The following is an 11,922-nucleotide window of genomic DNA, read 5'->3' on the forward strand; positions in this document are numbered from 1 at the left end:
AATTACTTCCTACCGTATCCGTCATAGAAACAATTGCTTCTAACCAAGCAATCAAAATAACTTCTACACAACCTAGTTACCATTGAAGTTATGCAAAAACTATCCGCAATTGAAAGTTAAATAACAAAGAATTAATAAGCTAAGATTACGACACAACGTTAAATCAAATCAACTTGAATTCAAAAGATTTATGCAACCATTATTCAATGTATCACTTCATCTCAGTGGATGACGAATTATTTAGCTACTCATAATCAAAAACAAAGCACAAAGAGTAAAAATATAGAAGAACATATTGTACCAATGTGTAGAAAACAAGTAAACGCTAAAAAAATCGACAACCGAATGCCTTGGAGATCACGAACAACCCTTAGACCTTGATGGACGAAAAAGCTGGTAAGAATACCCCCAAAGAACCCTAAAGTCGACTAGAAGTGATTGTGTATCGAATAGGAGGGTTATGGCCTTGTATTTATAGAGTTTGCAAGAGGTTTTCACAAACCGACCTACAGGTGCGACGCACCAAGCTTCAGGTGCGGCGCACCTGGCCTTGTTACCAAATTTAAAGTTGCCCGATATGCAACGCACCACAGGGTTGGTGCGTCACACCTCCCTGCTTTCCAACTTCTTCTAAGTTTCTGAATAGAAAATACACCATACTCACCAGTCACCCCTAATACTTAAGATACAGTTTTATTTTGTTCGAGCTTGTAACGCGATGATAGTGACACATGTAGCTTTCTTATTGGATGAAGGTATATACATGTGCCAATGAAGCTGTAGTGGCTGAATCCATCCCTTTATCGGTGATACTGTACGACTTATTATGACACAAACTTTTGGTCTTGTTTTCATATTCCCTTATTATATATTCACATGAAACTTTCTAATACGACTTTGCGCAACTTGATATGTCTTTTTTTTTTTATACATTTGATTACTAAAAATTTTAAAATCTTTAATTAGTATATTTAATTAATGATTAAATTATATTTAAATATTCTTATGAAACTTATCATGAACCTTAGGGACAAGGGTACAGTGCCAAATTTTGACACATTGACAAGTTCAACGTCCAATAAAAATGCGCCACGTGGTTTGTTGGGTTTTTTTTGCCAAAACTTGACAAAAATGCGCCAAAACAAAGGGTGTAGTAAACCAACTCTTGTCAAAATGCCAATGACCGGAAAATTAAAACAACCAAGCTAATCATAAACATGCGATTGACGACAATATTATAAATATATATACATTAAGCATAATCATTTTTTTCCCGAACGTGCATAAACATAATCATAATCATAATCATAAAAGCAACAGCAGTTAACCGGAAAACCTAAAAAGGGCTCGTCGGAAAACTGAAGCAGCAGTAACCAAAAACCCCAATAAAGGGTCGTCAAAAAACCGAAGCATACTAGCTAGAAACTCCAAAAAGGGTCGCCGGAATAACATGCAACAACAACAATAACCAGAAATCCCAAAAAGGAGCCTTCGAAAAATCAGCAGCAACAATAATAGAAATCCTCAAAAAAGGGATTGCCAGAAAAGTTAACCACCATGATCGACGATGAAAAAAAAACCCCAAAAAGAGGTTTCAGATCTCTTCGGAATAAAAAAAAGTAGTACGCTAAGAGCATCGGCAAGTCGTTCCGGCATCGATTCTGGCAATACAAGCCAAGAAAACGGTAATATTAGCCTCGAAATAAAAAAACCTCAATTAAAAGTTAGGTGTTCAGTAGAATGACAAAATTGGCACTACAACAACAACAAAAAAACGGTGTCATTTTGCACGCTCCAAATGTTCAGAAGGATCGGCCAAATATAGCTGATATATATAGCCGATGCAAGTTGTCGATACTCGCCGATGGATAGGATGCAATGGAGCCAAGGAGCCGATTCTGCAAACAAAATGAGCTAATACAAAGTGTCGACTACACCCTTGCCCCTTATAACATGCTTCCTAGGTGCTATCAAGACAAATTCGTTAAATAAATTTATATTTTCGATCCACTCGTTCCAACATCAATAGAAACACATATAATCTGTCTTATTTACCAATAGAAGCGTCTAAGTACTGCTAACACCACCTATCATTTTTCTATATTCAAAATATGTACTTAATCACTATAGTATTTTGTTAGTATTAATCTGGTAGTCTTGGTTTGGAGATTAATACCCAACTTGTAGACTTGTAGTTGTGTTAAAATTGATGCCCACACTTAATCAAAGTAAACTACAACAATCAATTATAAATTAATTACACATTTAGTAAATTGACTTCTTGCGAGTTACCTCTTCGGTTCGAATGAATCAATTACCGTGAGTTTTGATTTTTATAAACTTGGAATTCTTGTATAACACTAAAAGTTTAATAATAAAAGTTGAAAAAGCCATAAGAGAAGTTGGTATAAGAATGATTAGAAGCAGGAAAAATTGAATCAAAGTTGTAGATCACATGGCTTGGTACACTTTTTCCATGGCAACCCAAGCACCAAACCGAACCCTTTTAGTGTCGACTCCATATTTGGTCACTTGAAGAGTTGCCAAGTAAAACGCTTCATCGAATAAGCCTTATGAGCTCTAAGCTCATTACATTGGCTATAACATGCAATATATGATATATCTCATCATCTCATCAAGCAGATTATCTAATAGCAAGCAACCCAAATGAATAAGAAAGAAAATTATAGCTACTTAACCGGCCACTTGCTATATTTATTAATCTATACAACTTAAAAGCGTATTAAACCGATTATATTATTTTTGGTTCTGGATTCAAGATTGTTTTTAAGCGGTTATTAATTGGTTTGGTTCACAACCATCTAAGTAACTGTTTACCAAGGAGTTTTTATCAGTTTAAAACTAAAAGCTCTTAAAAGGAAGTCTTTATTTAATTACGAGACGGGGTGCCCACGCGATGCAGCGGTGATGGTGGTAACGACAAAGGTGTGGTTGCGGCAATTGTGGCGATGATGTGCTGCGGTAAGGGTTAATATGGTTATTTAAGGATTGGAGAATCTATGTTGTAGTTTATTTAATTAAGGGTATTATAGGTACATAGGTAAAGATGTTTAAATTAGTAAATAAATAAGAAGAGTAATATGGTCATTTCAGGTTCTTAATTACTTAAAGGAGAATGACAATTTGCTTTATATAGTAGTATAGATTGGTCTGTTTGATATGGTATTGATATAAAAAGTCCAGCCCAATAAGCTCCTAAACCTTGCTAAACGCCTGTCTAAAATAAAATTTAGTGAAATGAAGGTTAAAAAAACCTCATGTTCTAGCTTTAACCTCAAGTCGAACCCCAGCCATAACCATTGCTCCACCTTTTTTTTTTATATTTTTTTTTCTTTTCTTGCCAAACATGTCCTGATCAGACTAATTTAAAATTTTCGAATGACTTGTAAATTTTGTTAAACAATGTGCAACTTCTTAGCAATGTTAGTTTTGGACCATATTAGTGGGCCTAAATCAAACTTTCCATTTCAATATTTAAACTCCTAAATGTTTATTTAGACTTACGGTGCTGTCTCCTTTCACACCCTCCTCGAGTTGCTCCTCATTCTTGTAGACTTCCATGGACTTTCCTTTTCTGTAGTCGGTCACGATGACTTGACACAAGTACACAACTGAACTAAGACTCGGTTTGGGAAGTTGCAATGTAAATTTACCGTAATGTTATGATGATAATAATATTTTATTTATATCTATATATATCTAAAAGTTCTATCAAGCAAGTGGAAAAATTGACGTATTATTGACGATTTATCGATTGGTACTTATTTGATGTAATTAGGTTCCTTTAGAATATTTAATGTGCAAATGATATCTGTATGTGTTAATGTTAATGCATCAATGAGTCACCGAATTAATGGATGGATGAATGATGCATTCTCAATTTTATTTTGCATTCATGTTGGGATCATAGTAGTTCATAAATGATTACCCGAAAATTTATATATGTGTGTGTAAATGCATGATCTTCAAATGTACATGTGAATGTGAAGGGACAGAAGGGTCATGCTCTTCTTGATGATTTGAGATTATTAGATGTTTGTATATTGTAATTGTAATGTAATATACAGACCGATGTTTTTAGGATGAATGAGTTTATTAGAAAGCAATTATTATCATCCATCATGAATTATATCTTATTTATGTTAATAGACTTATATCGGAGTATCTATATTTAATTGTGAAATCTTTTGGCTTCCTGCTTTAATAAAGACTTGCCTTCTATGCATTTAAGGTAACCAGTTTTGATAGCTTGGTATTCTATCTTCTTTTTTAATTTAAAGTTTCATTCATCTTCCATATCCATAAGATTGTCAAATTGCATGCTCCTGTTTCTATTATTCTCTTCTCTCTGCCTCAATCTCTTTACGATAGATAGATACATGTATTTGTATCTATTCCTTTTTTTCATTTTATAAGGCATCCAATCATGTAGCAATTCTGATTAGTTGATCATGCTTATCATGTGTTCTTTAAATTTGTAACTATCATACAAGTTTGTATATATATTTGTGTACTATTAGATTTTTTTTCTTTTAATTTTCCGCCCACAAATAAAACTTAGAATTGAAGTAATATCGCTAAGCCTATAAGGTTTCTCCTTCTCTTTTAGATCTTATTGATTCACCGAAATCCTTATATTGATTGGTTTTTTGCAAATTAAGATCAAGGTTGGAGACCACAGGTGACGACATGGATCTCAACCTACATATTCAAATCAATTTAGTATGAATCTCCCCTCTTAATTTCAATGTTGTGATACAAATTTTATTATGAATTTTTTGTATTATATGTATTTTTGGTGACAATTTTCGATAATTCATCTTCGAAATAGTTTACGATCTCCGGTTGTTTGATTTAATTTACTGAATTGCTTAAAATTCAAATTGAATTTTGTGTTTGACTTATAAATCAACAATTAACAGTAAAGCATGGTTTTTCCTTTTTTTTCTTTATGTGTTAATAATCTACTTCAATTAAAATCGCAAGTGAATCCATCATGCTTCTATTTTATATGTTGACGTTATGACCTTTTGCTATGAAAGTTATGGCATGGACGTTTTCGGATTTCATTGTTTGAAACGTTTGTTTGGCGACGTTATAAGGCTTTGTTTTCTTTTTTTAAGAAAGCACGGGTTCAACATTTTACGATTCAAATAAGCTGTAGTTATTAGTCTTACTTATAACAATATTCTTATGCATATCAAAATAAGCTATATGGTTGAATGCATGATGAATAAGCTACAGTTTTTCAAATAGTTATGTATATATTATATGATTCTGATTATTTTATTAAACAACTTTTAAGGACAACGTGATGAATGAATGAATTATCAATGATTGAATGTTTCGTTTTGTACTAATATTTGTATAATTTGAGGTATTTATTTTCATTGATGAGGTGTGTTAATCACGAGTCTTTTCATGTTCTGGAGTAAATAAAGTGTTGGATGTAAAGGCTTAAAACGGTCATGAGTTATATCCATGTGTTATTACTATGTTATGTTTAAGAAAACTATAAGTGCACGACTTGAGGTTTTAAATGGCCTAAATGAATCAAAAGATTGGTTTTAAAGAAGATAACCAAAACCAAACTTTGGGCCTTTAGAGTAGATGTGCTCCATCCAAGCAACAGTAGCCTAACAAACCAAACAAAATTTGCCCACCTTTATTGTCAATTCTGGTCCACAAATGAAAAAAAAACACTAATTCACGTACTTTCTTGCCAGATGCCAGCATACCACGACACTCGAAAATAGACGTAAAACCCAACCGTTTATCTCACCGTGCAACGCACGGGTCTTCACTCTAGTATTCATATATTTCTTTAAAGAACGGTATTAACGAAATTTCATACAAGTTTTCGAATGTGGAATTTTAGATCATCGCTTTTAATTTTGCAATTCCCTTTTCAATTTTAATAACAATTATTATATCCTATTAAAAATTACATGAAATTCAAAACTTGGAACATATATCACTCTAATGTTTAGGCTTACATTTAGAGCTTTTGATTAAGTTATTTATGCTTCTTTCTTCTTCTTCTTTTTTTTTTTCTTTTTTTCTAATGACAATTGTCAAATAGAATTAACATCACACTATCATCCCACAATGAAACGCACTCGGACCCAGTGATTTGAATATTGGTACGTATCGGTCCCTGTTGGTCGTCTGATACGACTAACCCAGTATTTTTTTCTGGTATTTACATCATTCATCATTGTCAGTATTTTACGGTTTTCCCGGTATTGTAAAACCGGTTTTTTTATTTTTATTTTTTGAATTTTCTTTTTATTATGATATTTTAATGTTATGAAATACTTATTTTGTATTATTTTTGAGTAAATTATAATTATATTTTGACTATTTTTATCAAATTATAACAAGTTTTGTAACATTTTTATAAAATAAAATTAAAAAAAAACTAATCGTACCGGTAATACCGGTACAAGTACCACACACATACAACTTAAAACATTGTTCGGACAGAATAGTTGGTTATATTAACCGGATTCCACTACATTCAACACCAAGTGGCGTCAAAAAAAACCACTATATGCCTCCCTTAATGGGCTTAATGAATATCGAACCCTCATTTTTTGGATTAAATTTGGATAATTATTGTTACTTAGATCCATGAATCCCTGACAAGTTATTTATCATTCCTTATATTCAAGTTCAAAACTCTTGCTTAAAATTAAAAGAAAAATTCAAACATATTGAAAGAACATTAAAAACAAAATCTGTTTTGTAGATTTTGTTAAAAAAATTCAACACAGGCGTCTCACAATTACTTGGAAATTAATTCGGAGGTTACACACTTTTAAATATGTAGTTTGACAAGTCTGTTAGTGAGGGACCCGATTAGATTTGATAAATCCTATGGAGACTTGACCTCGACATATCTCCTTGGTAGGGGCCTCATTGGATATCTTTTGTTGTCAAAGATTCTTTATGACTCCAACACCACACGTTCAATCACTTAATTACTTCTTTTTTACATTCTACACAATTAAACACTGCAATTGGTTTTCAAAAATAGAAGAAAGAAAATAACATGTACGAGTACTTTCACAAAAATGCAATGTACTTCTGAAAACCATAGGTCTTTGCTTCGTTGTTGCAAGGCTTCCTCTTGTTGGTACTTGACTTATGATAATATAGTTATTTACGCTCAGGTATTTTGAGATGAGCCAATTTTTTTTAATCAGATGTTATGTAATATAATCGATGTATCCACAAATTTTTTCTTGTTATTAAACTTGACGTCTGATCACTAGACCATTTTATATATGTCACTTGACTTTTTGACCAAACCATTGCTACAAGAAGGCATTGACTGTGGATTGAGGTTGCCACAGTTCTACAAAATATGATGGCGATAATCCGATGATCTTGATTTTGGCCACCTATTTAAATGGATAAAAGGTCTTTTTAGACTCACATAATAAATCAAGTATTAAAAATAAATAAATAAACCAACTGGGTTGGATCAGTGGTTGGAGCTCATGCCTCTGAAAGAGTTCATGGGTTCAATCCTCATTCCCAGCAAGGCTGGAGGTCATTTTCTACCAACCTCCCCCATACACCGTCAAAGACGGTATTGGGACCCAAAACCCGTGAAAGACGGCATTGGGAGTTACTTACTTACTTTTTTTTATTAAAAATAAATAAATCACCTAAAGTGGAAAATTTCTAAATACCAAGTACTTTTTTGAATTTTGGCCTAAGAAAAATATTTACCTTTTTTATAAAGATTTTTGTCTTGTTATAAAATATGAAAAAGGAAGATGTTCTATAGATAATTTTGCTATTTTAAAGTTGTGATAACTTAATTACTTTAATTTTATTTATTTTTTAAAAAATGAATTTCTATTAATACTCGTCCTGGCAAAATACCAAAGTTATATTATATATGTAAAAAGATTTACAATAGCTTAAAATTACACCAAAGTTATATTATATATGTAAAAAGATTTACAATAGCCTAATATTACACCAATCAAGCCGAAAAAGGCTATAATCACATTTATTTTCTATTTTATTTTATTCTTAATCTTTTATTTTTCATGTGTCAACTTTAGTCATACAAACAAAATTAATCACGTTTATTATTATTTTTATTTATAGATACTTGTCCATTGTCATAGAATGATCGGGTCAAGCTATGTCAAGGCTATAAAAGTACCATGTACATAATTCCTGTAGCTTCAACATTGGCTTACGTTAATTAGAATGAATCTATGATAGTAATAAAGGACATTAGTTAAATATGAACAAAATCAAAAGAATTATTTAAAGATATTTCTACTACTACAATCTAGCCCGTTTTGCTAGCGATTGTTGAGGTGAAGGTGCTGAAGACAGTGTTAAGTCCTGGCAATCCATCGATGTTGGATCGAGTTTATGTTTTCTCTTTTGGGTTCGAATCTGGTCAAATTTCTCGACACTAGATTCAAGAATGGAGTCTTTTAAGCGTTTAACATCGGAAAGCTTCACCGGTTTTAAGAGGTATTCCTTGGCTCCTTCTTCTAAACACCTATATTTGACAAAAGTGAGAAACCAAAAGTTAAGAACGGTACCAACACATATATCCTAACGCATGATGTTTAGCTGTGTATTTTAATTCTTAATTGTGCTTTTTAGATTTCTTTTGCTAAAGTTATATGTAAATTGATCTAATGGATTGTGACATGACCATCTACTATAACAATAATATAGATTTTTTTTTTATTTCTAATGCTAAAAGCCTTTCTAATTCACTAATGAATGGATCAGCTCTTAAAAATTGCCTACGGCCCTTGATAGTTCTATGAAAATAATTAAGAGTAACAAAGATCCACAATCAAATCTTATTATCATTATCGTAAGGAAAATGATTAATCAACCTAATTGGTGTGCCTAAAGATATGCCTAAAACTTTAAGAATTTGACATATGGATTCTACTAATTCTTTTTCCTAATCTTGCCCCTGATTTTTTCTACATGTCATCATCTTACAAATAAGCACACCAATTAAGTTGATTTATTATTATCCCTTGTCGTAATTAATCTTCTCTATACTAAATAAAAGACAATTGTCTTTTAAAAATATTTTTAGAAAAATTGTGATGTGGCAAATCTACATTTTTTTTATAAAGGTTTTTATTTTAATTATGATGTCTTAAATGATTTACAATATTTTTAATTAAAAATAGCTCACTAAATACTTATTTAAAGTTCCTAATCTTTTATTACAAACAAAGAAATTTTTTTTATAATTATTATGTTTTTCAATTCATCATCTCTATCTCGATTTATAATTAATAACAAAAATTACATGCATATTTTATAGCTTTATAAATTTAATTAAAACGTCCAGTAAGTATATTAAAACTCCTTTCGTTCACTATGTTAACTTTGAATATATCGATATTTTAGATTTATATATACCTCATATCAAGTTTATGAATACTTTTTGAAATACATATATTCATATTCGTCACAACCTATATCAAACTCGTGACCTATTGATTAATTGTTGTTGGATACTTGTATCAACTCTCGTACAACTAGTAGGTCAAAAGACTACTCTCGATTTATTATCAAGTATAATTACCAATTCATTTGCATATCTTTAAATATAAATCAAAAGTAGGAAGACAGAAGACTTGTCAAAAGATAATTGACAAACAGATGAATAGTTGACACTAGAGATTGTAATCATACCGATCGATACGTGTTAGACTGTTTTCGGATGACATGATCACCACTGGTATCTCTCTTAATGTCGTAGAATTCTGTTAAAAATAAAAAATTAACATCCTTGTTCACATGATGATACACAAACAAGAATATCGATCATCAAATAAATGGATAAAATGACACTGCACAATTGATACACAAACCTTGATTTTCTTAAGGAGTTCAAATCCTGTCATTCCAGGCATCGAATAATCTGTTATTATTAGATTCACCTTCAAATCCTGGTATGAAAAACCAATCAAATTCGTTACATTGGAACATGTACATATATTTATTTATTATTATTATTATTATTTGGAAATAAATAAATTATATGCTTAAAAAGTTAATGCTGCAAATTTACATTGAATCTAGTAGTAGAGTCCTTGTCCTCTTCATCTAGTCCTAAATATTGTAAAGCTCGACATCCGCTTTCTACAACCGTAACTGCAAAATCTCAATGAATTTAATACTCCTAAACGTACAACTTTGAAAAAATATGTATATGTATGTAGAAAAGGTAAAAAAATTTAAAGATAAAAAGTAGGAATTAAAATTCAACTAGACGTACCTTTGAAGGAGGATACTTTGAGAAGCTTTTCGATGACTTTGCGATCAATATTACTATCATCGACGGCAAGAACATGCAACTCTTTGTGTTCAACAGATTTTGTATTGGGATCGTCACAGCAAAAATTGATGGTCTCCATTTTGGCAAATAATTAGTTGAATTGGAAAATTGAGGGAGATTTTGTAGAATCTTTAGTGGGACATGAAGAAAAATACACACCAAAATGGAAAATGTTGTTGGTTTGATATATGAGTTAGTTGAGAGAAAAATTGAGCATTTATAGGGTGGTTGTGGGGGACGGGGGGCAAAATCTACTTTAAACAAGCAAAAAGACTAAAAGCATAGATCTTAGAAATCTTTGCCAAATCTACAAATCATGATCCCACTTGTCTCTTTGTAAACTACTTGAAAGTATTTTTTTTCTTTATTTAGTCATACGCTTTTGGAATGACTTCAAGTTATGTGATACGAGTACTGATGTATTTTAATTTCACTTTTTGCTTGCTACATGATCATTTACACAATCGAATTACTCCATTTGTTTATTTTCTCTTGCACGCGATTGGTTGCTTTACATAATTAATTACATTACATAAATCTACCAATGAAATTAATCAAAATCACAATAAATATATATATATATATATATTAACATGATTTAAATATTCTTTGATTGATACATTATATTTATTTGAATAATAAGAGGCAATTGATAGTGCAAAAGAATTACCTTATGACAAGTTTTGACAAATTTCTGCAACCAATGAGCTTTCAATTGTGACACCTCCTATAATCGACTAAATAGAGCCAAATCGTAAGGATGTAAGAAAACTGGTTTGCCAAAAGACAAAAACTAAAAGGAAGGGAACCAATGGAGACCTTATCACTTTGTGGTAAAAGAAAATGTGTAAGGGAACCAAAGTGTCAAATTGAACCGATTAAAAATGTCTATGAAAAGAATTGCTAACGCTTTTGCCTCTAAGTATCCTATTTAGACTATATTTACTACTTTACAAATATCATATATTGAAACTCATGCTTAAAAGATGGAAAACAGAAAGAAACCTTATAGTCCTATAAATTGATAATAAGTTATTTAAGCTTAAAAACCAAATTGCTCATTAGATTTGTATCAGGGCTATCACGGACAACCACATGCTTATGAGATACAATGGTCAATGACGATTACCAAATACACAAGACGATTTAACTTTATGAGACTTTAATCACATTGATCATACATCATGTTTAGTCTCATCCTCCCCAACTAGTTATTATTTATAAATAGAAATCAAATATCTAACAAGCAAATTACAATATTGTGATTGTAAAATATCGTTGTCATTTCACTCTTATTTTGTCAAGTTATATTCTCAAAATAATAATTGATCTCAACCCAAGTTATTTTTTCAAAATCATATACTTTGAATCATTTTGGGTCACTTAAGTTATTTTCTCAAAATAGTAATTGATCTTAACCCACAACCATACACAAACGTTACCAGTTCTAATTTTTTTTTTTCTTTAAATGATAAAACATATTATTAATATATAAACAATCATCAAACAAGATACAAGAGGTCAAATTACACATGATATAGAAACACAAC

At 31.1% G+C, this 11,922-nt stretch overlaps 1 protein-coding gene across 1 annotated transcript; it reads right to left on the bottom strand.

Moving 5' to 3' along the window:
• Window positions 1-8,223: 8,223 nt before the first annotated feature.
• On the bottom strand, window positions 8,224-10,566 carry LOC122578342 (two-component response regulator ARR5-like). The gene is made up of 5 exons (XM_043750287.1): window positions 10,313-10,566; window positions 10,106-10,188; window positions 9,906-9,983; window positions 9,727-9,797; window positions 8,224-8,557 (listed from the first exon to the last, which is right to left on the bottom strand). The coding sequence occupies exons 1-5, from the start codon at window positions 10,449-10,451 to the stop codon at window positions 8,332-8,334; spliced, it is 597 nt and encodes a 198-aa protein (XP_043606222.1). The 5' UTR covers window positions 10,452-10,566; the 3' UTR covers window positions 8,224-8,331.
• Window positions 10,567-11,922: the final 1,356 nt, after the last annotated feature.

This window comes from Erigeron canadensis, chromosome 8 (genome assembly GCF_010389155.1).
Source record: "Erigeron canadensis isolate Cc75 chromosome 8, C_canadensis_v1, whole genome shotgun sequence".
Taxonomy (NCBI): domain Eukaryota; kingdom Viridiplantae; phylum Streptophyta; class Magnoliopsida; order Asterales; family Asteraceae; genus Erigeron; species Erigeron canadensis.

What these genes read in the sequence shown, in the direction of transcription:
- LOC122578342 (XM_043750287.1), bottom strand. Translation starts at nt 10,451, where the DNA reads ATGGAGACCATCAATTTTTGCTGTGACGATCCCAATACAAAATCTGTT. An exon ending in CAAAGTATCCTCCTTCAAAG is followed by an intron (nt 10,189 to 10,312) that starts GTACGTCTAGTT and finishes GAGATTTTGCAG; the next exon opens with TTACGGTTGTAGAAAGCGGA. An exon ending in AACTCCTTAAGAAAATCAAG is followed by an intron (nt 9,798 to 9,905) that starts GTTTGTGTATCA and finishes TATTTTTAACAG; the next exon opens with AATTCTACGACATTAAGAGA.